Source organism: Zosterops lateralis (assembly GCF_965231275.1).
Source record: "Zosterops lateralis genome assembly, chromosome: 2".
Taxonomy (NCBI): domain Eukaryota; kingdom Metazoa; phylum Chordata; class Aves; order Passeriformes; family Zosteropidae; genus Zosterops; species Zosterops lateralis.
In genome coordinates this window covers 95044314-95065459 of record NC_139763.1, presented here as the reverse complement: position 1 = coordinate 95065459, position 21146 = coordinate 95044314, and the positions used below count along the sequence as shown (strand labels likewise).

Genomic DNA, 21146 nt, shown 5'->3' with positions numbered 1-21146 from the left:
CCTTCTTCCCTTGATGTCTCAGTTGAACACCTGCAGAACTGTAGAAAATTGGTTTAGTATAAATGTCAAGAGGCTGTTCAATACATCCTCTGCCTGGAGACAGAAATCTAGCAACATTTCAAGAAAACCTATTAAAAGTTGTAGAAAATTAAATATTAAGGGGATCTATTAACAGATCTGCCCCTTTAGCTTTAGTTCCTGCCAGCAGGCTGAGTGCTTTGAGTCCCTAGGGCTGTTAGAGTCCAGGAAGTACTTACCTCCCCATCCTGCCTGGGAATATTTGCTTTCACCATCACAGCAAAAGTTAAATCTGAGCGCATCTCTCTGTTACTGATGCTACTTCTCACTTCTTCACAGGCCGGCGTCCAAAACCAGAGATTGTAGCCAGCAAAGAGCAGCAGATCCAGAGGGATGACCCAGGCACGAGCACCCAGAGCAGTCACCAGGCCGACAACAGCCGCCTGTCCCGTAAGGCCCTCCCTGAGCTGCCAGTGGTGTGGGTGAGGGGTGCTGGGACTGTTGTGGGTGGCAGTGGCCAAGCCATGCTGGGGTTGAAGTCTCCACTGGATGAATCAAAACTGCAGTGCTGGATGGGTGGTTTCTAGCTTCTGACAAGGAGAGGTCCTTGGACACCTCTGCCATTGTGCTTGGTAGACAGTCAGTATTGGAGAGCAGGCAAGTCCCATTGCCTGGCCCCACCTCTAATGCAAGAACATCTTAGCAACTCTCTGTCTCTTGCTAAATTCCACACAGAGGGTTCAGAAAGTCCTGTCTTGGAATCTGTGAATGTGGGGGGTACAAGAACAACGAACTGCACTGCACCAGTGGGTGCTGATGGAGTGTGAGGAAGGAACAGGGACCAAGTCTCTGCATGTCCTGGCATCCTCCTCTCTCAGCCAAGCCCTGGCTAGGGGCAATTCATTCCCATTCTAGGGGTGCAGAGTGCTCCATTTGGGTATCTTGCTGCACTGGAGAGACATCAGATCCTTACTGGTCAATCTCATTTGTTGTTTCCCTTGTCTCTGTCATTGTTGCCTTTATATTTTCTGTGAAATTCTCTCCTTTAATTCTAATCCTCCTGTGAAGAGACTGCCATCCTCATTTTCCCCCATACTCATTTGTTGTCTTTATTTTCATATCCATGGCTGCATTAATCTCTTTCCCCCTCCCATCTTTTGATTGTTTTCCTGTCAAATTGCATTTCCACAGTTTAGAACTTTTCCTTATTTCCTTCTCAGCTCTTTCTTCTCAGTCTCTTCTGTTTCCATCTCCTACACTTGGTTGTCCCCAGCATCAGTCCTCCCTGCTCACTGCTTCTACATCAGCCAGGCTTTCTGCTCCATCTCCAGCCCTGCATCCACCCCTCTCACTGCTTTCCCTCCCATGATGGGTAATCACACCTCAAACCTTGTCTCATCCTGCTTGAGCTGGGAGTGGAAAAGGAGCAAAATGCAAGCAAAAGTAAAAGGTGCTTGTGGGCACAAACTGAAAGGCATGAGGATTTGGGGGTGCCAGCTCTGATGAAGAGACAGAAGGAAGAAAGCATTCAGGAGTTGCAGAGCATGTGGCTGGGTGCAATGCAGGTAGTCCTTCACTCACTTACCTCTGAGCTACAGGATCGTCTAGACAGGGTGACAAGAATATGTTTCACATCCTGATGTCCTTCTGGGTCCCTTGCAGCTCCAGAGGCACCGGACCGTCCAACCATCTCCATGGCATCAGAGACATCCGTGTACGTGACCTGGATCCCCCGTGGGAATGGCGGGTTCCCCATCCAGTCTTTCCGCGTGGAGTATAAGAAATTGAAGAAGTTGGGAGACTGGGTCCTGGCCACCAGTGACATTCCTCCCTCTCGCCTCTCTGTGGAAATCCCAGGCCTGGAGAAAGGTAGGCAGGTGCTCTCCTCCCTGCTTCCTGGAGGTCTGTAGGAAAGCTACAGGGTCCCTGTAGGATGGTTAACCATCTGTCACATCCTGCTCAGCCCTGCCATGCCTGAGCAAAACAAAGCTTCCCTCACTCCTGCCTTAGGTGCATGGGGAAAAAGCTGCAGATGCTTCTCCAATTTCTCCAGCTGCAGAGACCAGCACAGGTCTGACCTCCCTCAGGGAGGCTTAGGCATGCTTTACTGTATTACAGGATACAGTTACTAAAAGCATTTGGTTTTGCCTTTTACAAGGCAGGACAGAACTTTCCTTAGCCACAGGCAAGACAGATGGGCACACAAATCTCATTGCACTTCACATGAGAAGAGATTTCATCAGAGAGCTGGACAGCTTAAAGGGGGAACATAAGTACCCCAAAAACAGGACCAGTAAAATGAAGTTTGAGTAAAAATTACGTAGACTTTGGATTTTGAACTGGTGTACTGAATTTCCATGGAGTAGATGAAGAATACCTTTCCAAACCTGCTTTCAGGTCAGAATATCCTTTCTGGCATTTCTTAACCCCCTGCACACCTTCCAAAACTGCTATCCAGACAGGAATTGGAGGAGGCAAATAAAAGCAAGCTCCATATCGGACATGGCTTAAATGTGGCCATTCAGTGTTTGGACTTCCACAACAAACTTACTGTAGGCTCTCTGCATCCTGGAGATGTAGCCCCTCTTCAGAGTCAGGGCCATGCTGACAGTAGGAATCTCGGAAAACTCCAATCCCTGCAACGGTTTTATTTCCCATTTTCCCCATAGGCACATCCTATAAGTTCCGTGTCCGGGCGCTGAACATCCTGGGGGAGAGCGAGCCCAGCGCGGCGTCTCGGCCGTACGTGGTGTCCGGCTACAGCAGCCGCGTCTACGAGCGCCCCGTGGCGGGGCCCTACATCACCTTCACCGACGCCATCAACGAGACCACCATCATGCTCAAGTGGATGGTAAGGCTTGTGGGCTGAGAGCGCTGCAGGGGACGAGCCAGGGGTGCTCCTTGCCCAGCTTACACCTCCTGCAGGTTACCACTCTGGATGGAGCCTGCCACCAGCACAAATGGATCTGGGATCCAATAGCTGCCTCCACCAAAGGAGGACTGGGCTTGGGACACACAGAAGGGCAGGAAGTCAGAGAGCCTAAGAAATTCTTTCCATCTGAATCCAGCATTGTATACAGGAAGATTTCAGTGGATAACCGTGGGGTCTTGACCATTTTGTTCAATAAGCACAGCTGAACAATGCATTGGGTAGCTGCTTGCCCTCCTGGCCAGATTTCTGGAATCAATTAGCACCTCTGTGTCCTAGTATTTTTCAGCAGCTACATCCTTCACTCTCATTTGGTGGGTAACAGTCCTAAATGTAATCATTTACCGCAGAGGATTTTTAGGAGTGGGTAGGATCTTTTGGATCACAAGCCCAGATCCAAGTGTTTTCAACAGCTTAGAGCTTATTCAGAGGGATGCATTGCTCTCTTGTAGCTGCTTCTAGCCAGAAATTGCCACAAGGCAGGATGGGCACAGCTGTTCATTTAAACTCAAACAGTAGCTGATAAAATACTGGATGAAAGACACCAAGAACACACGGAGCTGGGACAGTGCTGCCCTGGGTATGGAGGGGAAGAGAACTGTCTTCAGAAACACAAAGCTCCTGCAGTGACAAGTTCATGGCAAGACCCAGTTTGTCTGGAAGCCATGAGCCTCCTGGAGACAAGATAATGCTGTGCTTGCCCATGCCCAGCTGAGTCACTGTTGTTGAGGAATTTTTTTCTCTGAATCATTGGCTGTGGTTGCTGAGAGGGAGCAGAGCACTGGATGTCTGGAGTGACAGGCCTAGATTCACAGCTTGTCTGTTACCTGAGAGAAGCAAATCTTGAGAGTAGAAAGTAGCACAGAGCTTTTGTAGAAAAGCCCTTATTGTGCAAACAAATGTCAACATGAAGAAGATTCCTCTGCTAGGTTATCTTTCTGTTCCATCCCACTTAGCCCAGCTGCTCCTCACCTAGTACAATATGAGCATGGACATCTCTGCTAATTTCTGCTCTCTCTTCCATTCTCTGCAGTACATCCCAGCCAGCAACAACAACACTCCCATCCATGGATTTTACATCTACTACCGCCCCACTGACAGTGACAATGACAGTGACTACAAGAAGGACGTGGTGGAAGGTAGGAGAAATGGAGAGACTGGTCCCACCCACTGGTCCCTACTGGAAGACAGCACTGCCAAAAGGAGCCCTGTGCACAAAAGGCAGTGGCTGTCCAGGCTACTTTACCAGGCACTGGTGCAGAGCTGGGCCAGCTGCCTGCTCCCTGAGGAAGTTTAGAGCTCCATGTGTTTGTTCCTTCCTCAGGAGATCGGTACTGGCACTCCATCAGCCACCTGCAGCCAGAGACCTCGTATGACATTAAGATGCAGTGCTTCAACGAGGGAGGTGAAAGCGAGTTCAGCAACGTGATGATCTGTGAAACCAAAGGTAAGAGGCTTCCCGGGGCAGCTCTAGGAGCACAGCCTGCTGCCTTCCCTGCTTGCAGCTGTCAGAGCACAGCAGGGCAGGAGGCATCCCTACTTGACAGTGTGTCACCTAAGCTCCAGCAGAGTAGTGGAGGCAGCACTGGAGAGAAAAGGCACAGGCTCAGCTGTGCTGTAGATCAGTGTGACTGCTCTGTGTACTCACTTCTTGTGCAGAGTCCATTGCTGTCCCTCAGAGCACAGTTACCTTTTGTTTTCCTAACTATCACATAGGTGGTGACTGGAAGCAGAAGGCCTGACAGGGCTGACTTTCCCTTGCTGTGCTTGAACTCCATGTTGTGTTAGAGGCAGGCCCCATGTTGTCTTTCAAGAAGTTGCACTGTCGTGACGGGAACAGCATTAAGTCCAAGTGTGTGCTTTGGAGAAGCTCTTCTGGTTTTGCTTTTGCTTCAGCAGTCTAAGAGCAGATCTGGCAAAGCTGTGAGCCAAGCACAGAGCCTTGTCTGTACTCCCATATGCATCAGCCTAGGACTCCTGTCATTCAGGAGTGCTTCTTTAAAGCCACCTTAGAAGTGGCCACTCCACAACAGCATAAACATCCCTGAACTGGGCTGCTGTGCCATCTGCCATGTCTCATGCTCTCTCTCTCTCTTCCTTCCACAGCTCGGAAGTCCCTTGGTCTGCCAGGTCGTCTTCCACCCTCCACAGTGCCCCCTCAGCAGCGTCCCCCACTCAGTGGTGGGCACAGTGGCCTGGGGACAGGGGCCATGGTGGCCCGTTCCAGCGACTTGCCATACTTGATTGTGGGCGTTGTGCTGGGCTCCATCGTACTCCTCATTGTGGCTTTCATCCCCTTTTGCCTTTGGAGAGCTTGGTCCAAACAGAGTAAGAGTTGTTTCTTCAGGGCTGATTTACAGGATATGGTTTGCTTGTGAATTAAATCTGACCCTGAGTGTAGTTGCATCAAACACCCAAAATGTGAGGGAATTCTGGGAAGCGGGGAAGGGGGCAAGTCTCAGATGTTCTGTGGAACCCTATAAAGACAAAAGCCACTGTTTGTCCCTTGTCCTGCTTGCCTTGTTGCAAAGGAACCTCAAGGACTAGGGGCAAAAGGCCCCTTTCCACCATTTATCTCCAAGAGTGCTTTGAGTGCCAAAATAGCTGCCTGATAGGACAGCCTAACCCTATACATGCTGAGCCTCAACAATCTTGACTTTATATCTCATTTTTGTCTCAGACTTTCTTTTCCTTCCCTCTGCAGAGCAAACCATTGACATGAGCTTCCCAGGAGCTGGGCTGCTGGTGTCATCGTGCCAATACACCATGGTGCCTCTGAGAGGCATCTCTGCTCCTCGTGCCAATGGACATCCCTTTGTTAATGGGCAGCCCTATGCCAGCAGGGCACACCTGAATGGCATCTGTGCCTCTGCAGGAGTGGGGTACACAAGCACCAAGCCCCGAGATTACAGCCCCGATGAAGTGCCACAGGTGAGGTTTGTCATGAGCTGGAGGCCACACTTGCAGTGAGAGGGTTTCTCCAGATTTGGCTGGCACACTTTGCAGCATGTTGAAGTGGCAAGGCTGGCCTCCCAAATGAGATTTCCCTTTTTGAGACATCGGGGGAACAGGAAGGTCACCAAAAAACTGGTGAAGGGGTGGGGCCAGTGCCTCTTGAGTATGGAGGAGGCAGTGAGAAAAGGCAGCTCTTAGGGGAACAGTTCCTGTGTCCCCTGAGCAAAACTCCCAAGGACTGACAGTGCTGAGGACTCTGTAAAGGGTAACAGACAGTGCCAGAGTTGAGACTATAAATTGCTTATCCCCCACTGATTCAGTAGTGAATATACAGTGAATTTTTCAGTGGTCAGTTCCACTGCTCTCAGTACCAGAAGAGTTTCAGCTTTTTCTGCCTACTGCTGTAGGAGCTTCAGCAGTCTGCCCCAGGGCTCTGACTCACACAGATCAGCACCTGTCTCTTCATGCTGCTGTGTGCCATTGCTCTGCTAAGAATCCTTCTCTCTCCTCTCAGTCACACGAGGAGACCAACGCCTTGCTGCAGGCAAGAGTGCTGCAGAATGGGAGCACCCAGCAAGACTACCAGCCCTCCAGGTTAGTCCTGGCGTGTGGAGGGAGGGTGGAACAATCCACTGGGACCCACAAGGCTACATACTCACAAAAGCCTGCCCTCAATACACTCCTGTCTGTCCCAACTCTTAAGAAACAAATCCATGCTCCAGCACTAGGACACCTTGGTCTAAATGCTCTTTGTACAACTCCTTCCTCTTAGATTTCAGGAAAGGAGTAATTTACTTATAGAGGTGGCCAAGACCTACTCCCCTCTGTCCCCTTTTCCTCCTGTTTCTAAGCGGGAGACCAAAATGCAGGATGAGAGAAGCAAACATCTGTGATTGATGCTGATAAACAGCAGCCCCAGAGTCTGCCCAGTGTCCATTTGTGAGTGCTTTGTGTCTCACTGTTCAGACATCTTCATTACCATGCTCCCTGGGAGGCACTATTCCTACCAGCTCCTGTGGCACTCACCAGCTGTTGGATCATGGATACCAGGTCACACATCACTTCATTCCCATCCCACAAATACATCCCAATTTCTACTCTTCCCCTCATTTAGGAATGTTCTGAGTCACAGCATTGATAAGCTGGCTGAGACATGACACGAGTTACAACTTTTAAGGAGGAAAGATTTGTAAACCACTAAACCCCTTTCCCTGCTTCCTCAGATTGCCCAGCCCCAGAACAGAAGACAGCTCTTTCCTCTACAGTCTCCCAGATGATTCCACTCACCAGCTTCTTCAGCCACAGGATGACTGCCCTCACCTTCAAGAGCACTTTGTTGGCCTCCATCATCCAGTGATGGGAAGCAAAGTGGGAGGCCCTAGCCTGGATGCTCGACGGGATACCCTCTTCCACCAAGGTCAGTGGTTTGGAAAACTGCATGCCTCCTTCATCTCATCATTTTAGGCTGCTCTTGAAGGGAAATCTCACTGCAGAGCCTTTCTGATGGCTCATGTTCAAGTGATGTGAATCCATCTCCCTAGCACGTAATCCATTGATCCACTCCTGTAGCGCAGATCAAACTTGTTTTGTGTGATCATGGCATCAAATTCCCACACAGACTTTTGGAATGCAGATCTTCCTCTTTGATCAGAGTAGCCCTCCTCATAAAGTGAACTGTTGACTTGAAACCTCCCACAGCATCTCTCATTCCAGTGTGCATTGTAATAATTTCTTGCTCCTTTCCCCCTCAGGAAGCCCTTGCTGCTTAGGCCTGGTGCCAGTTGAAGAGGTAGAAAGACTAGATTGCTGCCAGTCCAGAGGAGATCTCCACGCCCAGAATCCAGTGATCACATCCTTGGGTCAGGACCTACCAAGACATCTGAACAGCAGCCCTCCACCACTGAGACCCTTAGAGACTCATCCTCCCACCAGCTAGGGACCAAGCTGCCTTTTGCAAAAGACTTATTCTAAAGAGAAAAAGAGAAAGAAAGGGTATTTATTTTTGTATAACACCCCTATTTATATATTTATGCACTTGTATATAGATGTATATGTGCCTTTTATAATGCTATGGAGACAGAAGGTATCCTCAGCAAGGTCACAGGAGGACCCAGGAAACAAGGCAGAAGCTCCTGGTGGCACCATCAGAGCACACGATGGACTCAGCTGGACAAGGGACACTGCAGGACACGGGTCCAAACAGAGCTGCCACCACCAAGAGCCAGCACCCTCCTGCAGTGAGGGCTTCACAGTAATGCTGTCCAAAAGGTCTTTTCCTCTCCCCCCCCAGGAAGGTTTGTTCCAGGAACACACTCCTGTGAATGGACTGGAGTTATGCACTCTGCCTGATCAACTTAAACAACCATTCACATACACGCCATCTGCAGCTGCCTATCTGTAAAGACAAATCCACGCTTTAACATCTAAAATAAAGGCTTTAGTCTTTGCTGTGCCTGGCTCTATGTTAATTCCTCACAAAGAATGAGCCTTCTCTTTTTCACATACAGCAAGCAGAATACCTGGGGAAAGGTGACATTTTCCTGCAGTTAGAGTTTTCCAAATAGCCACAGGTGATACTTAGTCTGGGGTCCTCTTGTTTCCTGTCTCCAGCTGAGTCTCTGGGTGTCTGGTTACCCAGCTGGCAGTGGATGTCCTTACCCTTTGTTAGTCAAGGGACTGGTGCCAGACAGCCCCTTAGCTGGGGTTTCCAGCCATTTCCCACCTCCCAGGGCACAACCTGCAGCCACACAAGAGCTCCCAGCACCAGACATGCTCCTTAGCAGGGACCCCCTGGTCAAGGCAGGCTGCACAAGCACCACTCACAGGCTTGTGCTGGGACCAGCAGGAAGTTCTTGTGCCTGGCTGGGGTATGGCTGGAGCCCTGCTGAGGGTACACCAGACAGAGACACAAAGACCTGTGGCAAGAGGGGGGAAGTGAGGAGGAACAGCAAGAGCAGCTGGAGGTTGATTTATTCAATTAAAAATCAGCACCTCAGGAGTCTTGCATGGGAAGAACACAACCCCTCCACCCTAGGGATGGAGGAAGGTTTCACATTCAGACAGGGTAAGTACTATAAATGATCACATGGCTGCCACCACACCAAATGAGAGAGGCAAAAAAGAGCAACACCTGAAAACACACTGAGCTTGGGCCTCCCACCAATCAGGCAGGTGCAAGCCAGTGGAATTACAGGCTGACTTTGGATTGTTACACCCTCTTTCTGCCAAGTAAATGCCACTTCCTGCCCTGAGGAGAAAGGCCCCTTTGCTTTCTCCTGGCCAGTAGCAGGTCCCTTGACTCTAGCTCAGTTAGCAGAGCAGGGCCACTGCTGCTCAGCAGTAACAAATGCTTGCTTGAGGCAGACTGCTTTTACCATTTTTGAGAACAAGATACCAAACCAATATTTGCCCCTGTGAAACTTCAAAGCAGCTTTCCACAGCCGCTTGTTTGAAGAGTAGACATAGATATAATGCACACACATGGACACATACAGGGCACCTTGTCCAGTGCAACTCTCTGCAATGGACTGATAACAGTATTTAGTTGTTTTATTTGCAGGTTTTTTATTCTATATATGTTGCTACAGTCATATTTTGATAGAACAAATAATAACCCTTTACAACTAAACCTGTGTATAGCCAAAATAATTAATTTTGCATTTCCAGGCATGACTACTGCCATAGTTAATTTTAAGGGTGTCTTGGATTGTTAGTTACTATTTCTGAACAGGGAGTTGGAGTCTCAGAGTCCTGTGGTAAAGCTTGTAGAAAGAGGCACCCACCTTTTTGCTAAGGAAAGCAAGTTTTTTTACCTCCCACATACTCTGCCATGGTTGATTTGCTCTCTCAGAAAGGCCACCTCACAAGTTATGTTCACGAGCCGTGACTCCAGCCTGGCTGTCTCTTTGATGTCAGCATTTTGGAGGCCCTCAAATTCTCCTCTCTGCAGAGGAAAAAAACAGAGGAAAAAAAATGGCTTCTATAAAATATGGAGAATGAACAGTGGAAATTTATTTCAAGCAGGGAAAGTGAAGATTTCCAAGAACCAGGACATATCCATGACTTCTCCACACCTTAGGCAGAACTTTGTGAGAGTGAAGGTTCATTAACTTAGACTTACTCCCTGGTACAGAGCAATAAATCCACTTCTCATTGTAATGTGTCACATGACTGTAATATGACTGTTTCCATGTAACAAAGGAATATTCTTTTAATTTCTTCAAGGGATATTTTAATTAGAAATGAGTTTGTTTTAGTCTTAGAGAGCAGCTAAGTAAGAAATGGGAGAATTGCTAAGGTATGGAGCAACCATTCAGCTTGTCCCATTCGTAGCCCAACCTGCTGAATGCAGAGCAGGATGTGAGACTAGGGAGCTGGTGAGGGTTCAGATGATCCTTTACCCATTTCTAAGCAGTATCAAACCTGTAGGCACTGCAGTGGCTAAAAGGCTCACCTGACGAGTCGTCATCAGTGATTCTAGCTCAGTTTCGAGCTGATGCTTTTCATGGCAAAACCTGTTCAACTGGTGCAACTTGCTGGTGTTTTCCCTTGTCAGCTCCGTTAGCTGATGCTGCAGGGCTACAATTTTGTCCTAGAAAAAAGTAAAACATTGATCTGGGATGAGAGAGGACAAAAAGTGTGGATGGGGAAGAAGTGCTCGGCGGCTCAATGTAAATGTCACAGGTAAACAACAGACTGATCCTGCCACACCACCTGATCCCACAGTACCTTAAGTGCCGTGTCATCTTTCTGTTTTCAATTTATATAAATTACAAATGCCTAAGTAAATAAAGTAGTTAGGCAAAAGTGTGGGAAAAGAAAGCCATTAGGTGCATAGTACTTCTGTACTCTCCTGTGCTCTTCCGTTAGGGCAGCATAAGTGCACCTGCTTGCACCACAGCAGTTGACCCTTAGGCCCCACCAAATGGAGAGATGAACTTTTCAGACTGCACAGATCGGCACCCCAGGCATGAGCCAGAGCGTGCCCTGTACTCAGGTCGTCACCAAAGGCACTGGGAGAAGGCAGGAGGTGCTGAATGCCACTCGAGAACCAGAGAAAAGCACTCTGCAAGAGCTTTACTTAGGGAATGAAGTAGGACAATGTGTTTGAGGAAAGCAAAACAGAGAGATCAACTACCTCAGTGAAACATAGGATGTGCACCAACAACTGGAGCAGAGGTAGGAACGATGATGGGAAATTGGAGTTGAACACTATGGTCTATTAAGTACAAATGAAAAAAAAAGCAGAAGTGAGCATATTCACAAAAGATTTTAGGGTAATTTTTCAGCCCCCCAGGGAAACTAAGCCTTAAGAGATCATCACAACTGTCTTCCTGCTGCTTACCTCCCATTCTTTGAGCTCCACAAAATGCTCATACTCTTTCTCCATTATTCTCACTTTCATCTGCTCCATGGGTATATTAACAGAGTGGACTTGAACTGCTTCAAAATCCACCAGCCGACCAAACTTCTCCATCATCAGATCATTGCACCTCTCCTCCAGTCCTAACAGAGGGACATTGGCACAAATGACAGCACTGTCATTCATTGGTTTGTAAGAATTTCTGCCTTACCCCAGCTTTTTGCCTGAGACCTTTGGTATTTGCTCTGTAATAAATAATTCACACAAAACCTCACAGAGCTCACAGCAGAGTCATGCCATTTGTCCTTGTCCGTGATCATGCCTGTTTGGTCACTAAGTCACACTCTAAGCCAGTCCTAGTAAAGCCACTCTCACACCCCAGGCTGTATAGGGCGTCTGCAGGCCTGGTGGTGCTAGACATGGCTTTGGCTCTTGGGAAAGTGTTTTGTTTAGGGCATGTTTCCTTCTTCAATTGTTACAAAGGGGATAAAATTGTCAGAAAAAAGCTCATGTATCTTTGGGGAAACTACTTTTTTCCTTGGAGTTCTGGTTTACAAGCAGAAATAGCAAACATGTGTCCAGACTTCCAGTGTCTCATCTCAGTCAGCTCTACTTATACTCAAATTATTTTGCACAGCCTGATGACTCTGCAGTGCTGAAGAGCTGCTACTCCATCAAAACAGCCCACTTGATCTGTTCTATTTCCTGCAGTAACCCTCTGTGACATCTGTGTGAGTATAGAAACAGAGTGAGTTACCCACACCCAGTGAGAGGGACAGAAGCAACATTAGTAACACTATGTTGTTCAGAGTGTGTGTTACTCACTTTTAATCTCCTTCTCCATCTCCTTTTTGTCCTGGAGAAGCTCCTTATGTTGCTCCTTGGCCTTCCTATGGATCTCTCTATGCATTCTCTTTTCATTACGTTGGTCCACAATTCTCTTCCGCAGGTACTGCAAGGACTGGTTGGTAAATACTAAAGTGTGGGAGAAGTCACGGGGCATCTCCCCATCATCCAAGCACTGCACCTGCAAAAGCAGCCAGAAATAAGCCAGGCTGGCTTTACTTATTAAGGGTGGTGGATATGTCTCTTTATATCAAGTGTATGAGCAAAAGACAGCTAGTGAATGAGGTAATACTAAGCATGGGCACGACTTTTTTTGGGCCAGGAAATTGTGTGAGTGAATGCATTGTATCCAATCTGGCATTATAGAATTGTGCAGAATTCCCATTAGTTTCAATAGTTTCGGGGGCTTTTTTGATTTGTTTTTCTGGGGGTGTGGTTTGTTTTGTTTTGTTTTGGTTTTTTTCTTCAGGACAATATCAGTATGTATGGACCTGAAGGAGTACCATGCCAAACCTATACAGCACTTGAAGACTATGCACATTACAGCAATGGGCCAGCCTGCCTGTCCTTACCTCGTTTCTGTCAGTACAGGAGAAGGAAAAAAAAAAAAAAAGGGAATTCTAGAGGAAATAGCAGCAGGAAGTTCAGTTAAGGGCACTTCCCTCCTAGGAGACCATAGGAATCAGGAACTAAGGGCCCCAAAGAACAGTAACCCCATTGTTTAGATGTGCACAGGCCACTCTGCACATGCAGATCCACAACATCTTGAATTACCTGATGGAGTCTCAAAGGCACAACTACATCCAGCTCATTCAGTCTGTGCAGCTTTTCCCACTGAAAGGCCTCCATTTCCCTGTTTCTTGTGTCCAGACTGGCTTCTATTTCTTTTGCCTGTAGAAAGACAAATTGTGGACAAAATCCTGTGATACTTTGAATACATAAGGCAACAGGGTTCTGTTAGAGTTCCTGATCCAAAGGGAAAGAATTATATAAAATATATATGTGCTTTTTTTAAACTACTTATGATAGGTGAGTTTCATAGGCAAACCCAAGGATCATCTACATATATTCAAGCAAGATTCTAACCTGAATACCTTTGCACACATGTGCACTCATGAATTTCTCCTTAGAGAAGCCCTGTATTTATCAAGAGACAGATGCTTTGTTTAGCATCTAAAACACTTGTAGATCTACAGAGCCTGCAAGATAATTTTTATTGTCTTATGCCTGGAAATGCTTATTGATTCTGCATGAGAAAGAAACAATTCAGACTCAAATGTCATGCCCCAGGGTGAATATGTGGCAACTGGCACTTAGGAAAGCCTTTAAAAACCAAAAAATGTTGTATGTTAAGCATGCTTGATGGAACATTTTTGAGACAAAAGAAGTGCAAGGCTTGCATAATGTTATTTTGGTAGCACTCTCTCTCTTCCAGATAACCCTTCAAAATAAGATTTTTTTAATTAATACAAATCAAATTTCTTAATGAATGTAGTTCAAGAAAGCAAAATGGAAAATTTCTATCAATGGATATTCAGTGATTACCTGTGACAAAGAGCAGTGGAAATAACAAAAAGCAATTGAAATAGATGAAAGAATAGAATTTTTATGCATTTATTTTAACCTGGATTTGTGTTAGGGTAAGAATTCTTCAATCTCTGTTCCCATACACACACACACAGAGGATAGTCCAGACCACACCGTGTGTTTCATCCAAACCAGAGAATCCAGTTCCTGCTGCTGCATGAGGCCAGACAGCAGGGAAGGAACTGGACCTAAAGCCTGGATCCAGCCCCATGAAAACAAAGGTTGGACCAACTTGATTTACCCTTTTCAGGAGAACAGGTGACCCATGTCAAGGTGCCTCCTGCCTTTGTGCTACCACAGATATCTCTTCTCAAATGGAGGCCTCTCGGAGGATTAGGATTTTGGTTTTAAATCTTAGACTAGCACTAATCACTAGCACTACATTGAACATGCTGATGCTTGCTGAGAAAACACTACAATACCTTTATGGCCAAGGCATCATATTCTTTTCTGAGGTCAGCAGCAATTTTCTTCTCCTCTGCTAAAGCTTTCTCAATGCCTATCCGCTGCTGCCGGAGCTGGATGGTGTTCAGGAAGAGATCCTCACTGCAGCCTAGGCAGGGAAAGAGTCAAAGAAGAGTTTACTTTCAATGTGACTGCACTGGAGTTACTGGGTAGAGCTGGTACCTTCTCCTGCTGTGCACATTCCCAGCATTCCCCATAATAACACCATGGATTTGGTTCCCTAGAGCTTCCTTACACATGAACCCATGACTGGGTGAATGTCTTGGATGGATCATTTTCTTCTTTACATTCAGTCAAGACAGTTTGTTTCCAGAAGTCAGATTAAATTCATCAAAGCCAGCATTAAAGCCAAGTGCTGAAATACTAGCTTTTGTAGCTGTAATGCAGCCCCACTAATTACTACGTGTTGCAGTAAAATCTTCCATTATGTGAGCACATAGTTGTTTCTCCATAACACCCTTCACTATAAATTATGAACTTGCTTTAGGGCTCATTTATAGCTCTATTTGTAAACAAAACTGTATTTCATAGAACCTGTGTCATGGTAAGGAAGATCTGTGAATTTCTATCTAATTCTGTGATTTCAGTAATGCTAAACAAGTGCGTAATTATGCCCAAATCAGCAGGCATAATAATAAAAAAGAGAGCCCAATAAAGGCAAAAAAAAAAAAATTCCACATAAAGAGACAAATATGAAGAGGATAATGCAACATGTAATTTCCTTATTAAATTAGCAATTTGGACTTTTTAATAAGAAGTAAAAATCTTTATTTCTTCCCGACATTCCATTGAAAAATGAGATGAACGAGGAGTTAATAAAAAATTCAATTTGTGGAAATTATTTTAAAAGCCAATTTAAAAAAAAAGGGAAGGCGAATTGTTGGTAAGTTTGAACTTGAAAATGAAGCAGTGCTGTTACATGGTCATTGACACATCACTCAAAGATTTTTTAAAAAAAACAACATCCAAAATTAGCTAAGCTCATACAAAAGAAAAAGAGGGAGAAAGGCTGCCTGCCTTTTTTGAATGCACAAATGAAGAGGATTTTGCAAAGTAAAGCTCCTAACTTTTCAGAGCAGCCTAGCAACAGGCAATTGCTGCATAAATCCACAAGGTGGTAACAAAGAGCTTCAATTAACAGCATGAGGATCCCTCCCCTCAGAATTTCCCTGAACGGAGAGGGATCCAGCCAGGCCAGGCAGTTGGTTTCCAAAGAGCAGCTACAGCCTTGCCACTGCTCCACTCCAGAGAGGAGCCTTTTCTCTCCAGATAAGAGCTGTGAAATGGGGAATGCTTCTTTACACAAAATAATTACCCTTACTGCTTAGCTAAGTTTTATTTTTCCAAACTTTTTTAATTAGGGTAGACTACACTACCAGTGCTTTTATTATCTTGACTGAAGTTTCCTGGGGAAAAATGCTGCACACACGAGGGGTACACACATTCCAACCCTTTATGACTTTACTATCCAGCGAATAATTTTAAAATCTGTGCTTTCCTTTCAAACACACAATGTTGCCCCTAAAACTAAACAACTAGTTAACACAAGGAAATAACAGCTTAGGTACCTTCCGGGCAAACAGAGTCACCAACAACTACATCTTCAGATCCACAATTCTCTTCATCAGTCTTTAAGTCAGACTCTTCATCATCCTCCTCTTCATTCTCATTTTCTTCATCTGAAAGAAACAGAGACTAGCTTGCAAAACACTCCAGACCCACCAGCTATGTATTATCCCAATGTGCTGGTGTACACAAGCCCAATAACCCATGAAAGATCATTCCGGTGATATGTGAATCCAGGCACCTTGTGCCTATTGCATTGATCTGACGGGATGTTTTCACAGAAAGAAAAAAAAAGAAAAAAGAGGAGGGAAAAAGTGAGAAAAAGAGAAAGATCGCCTAGTAGTAGAACAGGCACAGTGCAGCCCACGTTTTTGGGACTTAACTTGAATATATTTCCTCTCTTCATATGTATTAGGAACTTAAACAGTGTGGGTTTACCGTTCTACTATAGAGATTAATCAACCAAGCAGAATATGGAAGCACAAATCTGTCATAAAAGCATCACCATTGTCTGCACTTTTTTGCTTATTATGTCCCACTTGAAATCAAAAGCCAAGTCAGAAAGAGCACTAGTATTTTAGCTCAGTAAGACTGCCTAGCTTTAACAGCTTAAAACTGAGTCACTAAGACAAATAAAATCCTTTTGTAATATGTTTAGTCCTGTGACTAATAGATGACTGCAGATTAGGTTTATGATCTCTCATTAGTCCATGGACAGATTAGAGCAGAATGTCACAAATGTGACAGACTAATCACTCATCCATAGCTCTCATTGGTACAGCATAGGAAGCACCTATTTAAAGCTGTCCGTCTTCCTCTGACCAATTATCAGTCCTCAGTATTGACTTACAGGATGTAAATTGCAGGAGCTGTAATCAGACCTACTGCAGCCATGTTAGAAACTGGATTACATCATTGTTATCATTCAAGATGACAGCCACAGCCATTGTCAGTCTATAAACAAATCTGGGTAGGTCTGACCTGTGAGTTTTTGAACTGACTGGAATGTTGTGTGTGCACAGGGCTCCACCTAGACTGAGAGACATGTATTTGGCCACATGGATATGTGTAACAAATCCATAAAGCAAAAAGAACAAAATCTCCAACCTGCTTCTCTTCCTACTTTTTTTTCCACGTACTCAACTTCCTGCTTCAAAATATCAGTCAGAAAATCAGCAAATTCGTTGTCTTCTCCAAGGGATGCTTCAAAGCTGGCATAAAGAGCTTTCCGATGTTCCTGAAGCATTACAATCTCACGCTTTCTATCCTCCATTTGTGCATGGTAGCTCTTCAATTTTGACTAAACAAACAAGAAAGCACTTCAGCTAAAAGGTACAACCCAAGTGTATGTATATAGGATGCATCTGTGAAGATCTGGAAATGCAGAACTTGTCTCCCTCTCTTGATTAAACCCATAGTTCAATCAAGCATCACCTAGGAGCATGTTCCTGAAGTATGTGATTAGACATTTATGCCATATCATGAAGAATCTATTAAAATATAAATGTTAAGATTATGAAAAAATGAAGTATTGGAAGTTAGAAGTGACCATCCTAGCAGGCTGATCATCAAGAGTTTTTGTTTTTTAAAATTTAGCACTAATCACTGGATCAATGCTAAAACAAAGCCAAGGGATGCCACCATTTACTTTATGGTTTCCTTTTGTTTCAAGCCATTAATGGTACTATTAAATTTAAATTATTGGTACATGTGGCCTACTTACTTGTATATCCTCCTGTTCATTGATGAGGATACAAATTTGCTCCTCAAGGAAGTCCTCATGTACCTCAAGTTTCTTCAGGATAAGCAGCTCCTCACAGCATGTGAGGCAGCGCAGAGCAGCACTTTTCATCTGCATGTCCATCTTCAGTTTCTTGTGCCGCAAAAGGCAAAGCTCAGCATCAAAGTTGATCACCAGTGTGTTGATCTGGAGCAAAGGAGCATCGAATCAGGAACAGGAAAAGTATTACCAGTGCAGCTAAACATGCAAAGCTAGAGAAGGGAGCAGCAAGGAAAAAAATATCTCTGCCAAATCAACAACTCAAACATGCTATTTCCTAGAGAGTACTGATGCACTTAGAAAGACAAAGTTGATCTCAAATGTGTCTTTGTTCTCAGCACAGTAGTAAGAATCACCAGGGCTTCACAGAAATCTTCACTGCATCTCCTCCATCCCTCAAGTATTTTAGTCTTCAGAGAATGTTTTATAATAGTCTGTAGTTTACAGTGGTTTATGTAACAATCCCAGATGCATCAATAAATAACTCTTCTGCCTTGACAAACTTCTTTTGAAATAGCTGCTAGGTCTTCCCTTAGACATTTACAGCTACATAAGTACTAGCAGCTGCTAACATTAACTTTCAGGTGTGTGATGTTCACAGCAAAATTTCAGTATTCCCTCGAAACCTTCATACCTATAAACACAAGGGTGTCTGTGTTGAGGCAGACCAAAGAATCAATGCCCAATATTAGAAATTAGAGGAGAAATGCTAAGAAATGGAACAAACAAATGAACAGAGGCACACCTCTGGTATATTGCTCTCTATATCCTCCTAAACTCTGACTTAGCTTGAAGCAGGATGCTTGTTTCAACAGCTTTGAATGGGTTTTTTTTTTTTCCACACTTTCAAATTATGGCTTCCCCCACATCCTAGGGCTGAATTCCAAAGCTTAGCTAATTGTTGGATAGGAAAACTGTTTTCATTTGCATGCTTCAAGCTTCCTATGTGATCATTTTCATTTAGTATCTCTCCTTCTTTTAAGAGATGATTCACATTCTCTTTTTCTATGCTATTCAGAATTTTATCACATCTCTAAAACAATTTCAGTTGCCGTTTTTGCAGGCCAAAGATACTTTATCCACTTAGATGTACCTTTTAGAGAATCTTTTCCATGACTAAGCATTTTGATTACTCTCTTTTGTACCTTTTCTAATCCTATAAAGTAATTTTTGGACCACCAACAAGTTGAGACTACAGTTATTTAAAAGTTGAGAACATGAATCTACAAAGTTGTTGTGATGCTGCTTTTTAACTGTCATTTTTCAAGTTATGTCTAAAATTTTACTTGTCTTTTTTTGTTTGGTTGTTTTTTTGGCCACTAAGATCACAGTTTCATGGCACAATCAATAAGAAATCTAAGATCTTTTTTTCAAATGACAATAGTCAGAACACAGGTTACAGTTATGGATTTATATTGATTTACACTGTAAATTTGCAACAATTAGCATTTTCCTAGACTGCAGGAAGGCAAAACTAGCTGCAATCCTGAGACAGAAGGGATTTTGGTTTCATTTATGATCCAGTGGGATTTTTTAATCTGACAAAAATAACTTTCAATTTCCTACCTTTTTAATCAAGGTCTCCTGCAAGTATAGATTTTTTATCTTCTCTCTCTTTAAAATTTCCAGTTCCATTTCTGTTGGCTCTGCTTTCTCCCTCCCAGAAGCATTCTTCTCCTCTGTGACCACAGCTGATGTGTGACCCTCTTCCACTGGAGGGGTTTGAAGAAACACATGCCTAAATGCACGAGATGAGGGACACCCTTCCAGTGGTTCCTTGAGTTCTGCCTCGGCCTCCTGCTCCTCTTTGAACTTTAGGAGCACGTCACTGTTGTATTCAACTATTTTTTCAGGAACCTCATCTGGGAGTAACTGAGGGATCAGGGGAATAGGGAGATGTTCTGATACATCTAAGCTTGCCTGTATGGATTTCACTTCCTTCACTAAACTCTTGATTTCATCAATAGTAGAAACCTTGAGATCCCGCAAAGACACAATCTCTTTGTTCATATTCACTTTTGCCTCATGGATCTGCAAAGGAAAAACAATTGTAGTAGGATCCTCCACCACAGGAAGTAGTCTTACCCAACTCAAGAAAGCTAACATTATCAATCATTCTGTGATAAATTGACTCTTTTTATATGAAGTAATAATTGAATGCGATCTATCATTAATATACCTGGCAGAAAGTTCTCTGATCTTTATAAAAGAAAATAACACACCACCCACCTGAAGTAACTGGAATTCCTCATCTATATAAACCCAGAATTTATGACAAGAAGTATTTCCTTTGTTTGTCCTAATGAGTTAAGTTAATCACTGGATATCTGGTAGCATCAGCACTACAGTGAAGTGCTGAAGCCCAAGCATGAGATTAAAATGATCCAACAAATCCCCTGAGACTGTAGCATTGCTTCTGTAATGCTTAGACCTTGCTGTCAAAGTTATCCAGTATAAGTCTTTTGCACTCCAGCCAAATACAATGATAAAGCATTTCTATAAGATGGATGCGGGAGGGGGAAGAAGTCACAAGAAAAGCAACAAAGATACTGCACATTTGAATTTATTGTGCCTTCGTGGGTAAAAGATGTGTGGTAACTGTAGGAGTCCTACTATAGCAAGGTGGCTCCAAAAGAGCTGGTTTCTCAGGAAGATTCCAATTCCAGAAGCAGTGATTGCCAAAGTGCAAATAGAGAGAGGCCACACTAGAACACTTGTCCTTGCTCACATCCCTGTCTTTGTAAAGGTATTTCATAGCAGGGGTTATTTACCTCAGTGTTTTACTAGATTGTAAGACTTATAATTAAAAAAGACAGGTGTTCCTGCTGAAGTGCTAGTAAAGGTAAATGCTCTTTCTCATTTATAAAGAGCCACCCTGGATTGATTCAGGTTTGGGTTTGGTGAAGCACAAGACAGTTCACAAGAGAAGGGCTGATTTGTAACTAAATCTTACTCAAGACAGCCATCTGTCCTTCAAGGCCTATTCCCACACTCATTTTGAATCCCTTTCAAAAAAAATCTCTTCAATGATTAATACACTATCCTCACTTCCCCCCAAAAATGACACAATATACACAGTTTTACATACCAAGCCTTCCAGGATTGCAAGCTGCATCATCTTCTTCTCAGTGCTTATATGATCATCTTCAGTGAGAGTGTAGTTAGTGGCAGTCTTCAGCCTGTAACATCCTATATTCTCCCGTGCTTCTTTGATCTCCTCAGCATCTTTGGAACTCTTATGGTCATCTCTAGGTTTGCTCTTGTATCTGGTAGGTACAAAATAAAGCTGAACTTCAAGACAGAAAGCATGCAAATGAACAAACAGCCATTTCATGTCCTCTGACTTGTGCAGCAAAGTTTGGGAGGTGAAAGTGATACCTCTCTCAGAAAAGAGTGGCTACTTTGGAAAGAATATCCTTTCACATTTAAATAAAGATCCAAAGAACTCTTAAAATATAGCTCTGCCATGGGAAAGTTTAAACCTTCACACTCAGACTGAGTTCTGGGTTAAGTCAGTACATGCTGCTGTCAGTTTCAGGGAGCCACACATCAACAATCTACCAGACTGTAGCACAGAATACCTGATCCTACTTTACATTGTTAAATAACCTTAAAAGCTTTGTATTCTGACTCTACAT

General features: G+C 44.3%; 2 protein-coding genes across 3 annotated transcripts in view; one reads left to right on the top strand and one right to left on the bottom strand.

Annotated features, from left to right (window-relative positions):
- Nucleotides 1-8352, top strand: part of BOC (BOC cell adhesion associated, oncogene regulated) — a 54320-nt gene extending 45968 nt beyond the window's left edge. For both annotated transcript variants that reach the window (XM_083881881.1, XM_083881880.1), the window contains exons 10-19: nt 358-468; nt 1681-1887; nt 2688-2869; nt 3981-4086; nt 4272-4394; nt 5054-5275; nt 5652-5878; nt 6417-6496; nt 7126-7319; nt 7654-8352. In XM_083881881.1, coding sequence (XP_083738007.1) covers nt 358-468; nt 1681-1887; nt 2688-2869; nt 3981-4086; nt 4272-4394; nt 5054-5275; nt 5652-5878; nt 6417-6496; nt 7126-7319; nt 7654-7838 — 1637 coding nt within the window. In that variant the 3' untranslated portion in view covers nt 7839-8352. The remainder of the gene's footprint in view (nt 1-357; nt 469-1680; nt 1888-2687; nt 2870-3980; nt 4087-4271; nt 4395-5053; nt 5276-5651; nt 5879-6416; nt 6497-7125; nt 7320-7653) is intronic.
- Nucleotides 8353-9601: 1249 nt separating this feature from the next.
- The window catches only part of CFAP44 (cilia and flagella associated protein 44), a 41125-nt gene continuing 29580 nt past the window's right edge, over nt 9602-21146 (bottom strand). Inside the window, exons 24-34 of the mRNA XM_083855775.1 lie at nt 20597-20774; nt 19075-19539; nt 17452-17655; nt 16836-17028; nt 15731-15841; nt 14120-14250; nt 12885-13001; nt 12090-12291; nt 11247-11407; nt 10356-10493; nt 9602-9845 (exon numbers count right to left, since the gene is read on the bottom strand). Of these exons, the coding sequence (XP_083711901.1) occupies nt 9711-9845; nt 10356-10493; nt 11247-11407; nt 12090-12291; nt 12885-13001; nt 14120-14250; nt 15731-15841; nt 16836-17028; nt 17452-17655; nt 19075-19539; nt 20597-20774 (2035 nt within the window). The 3' untranslated portion in view covers nt 9602-9710. The remainder of the gene's footprint in view (nt 9846-10355; nt 10494-11246; nt 11408-12089; nt 12292-12884; nt 13002-14119; nt 14251-15730; nt 15842-16835; nt 17029-17451; nt 17656-19074; nt 19540-20596; nt 20775-21146) is intronic.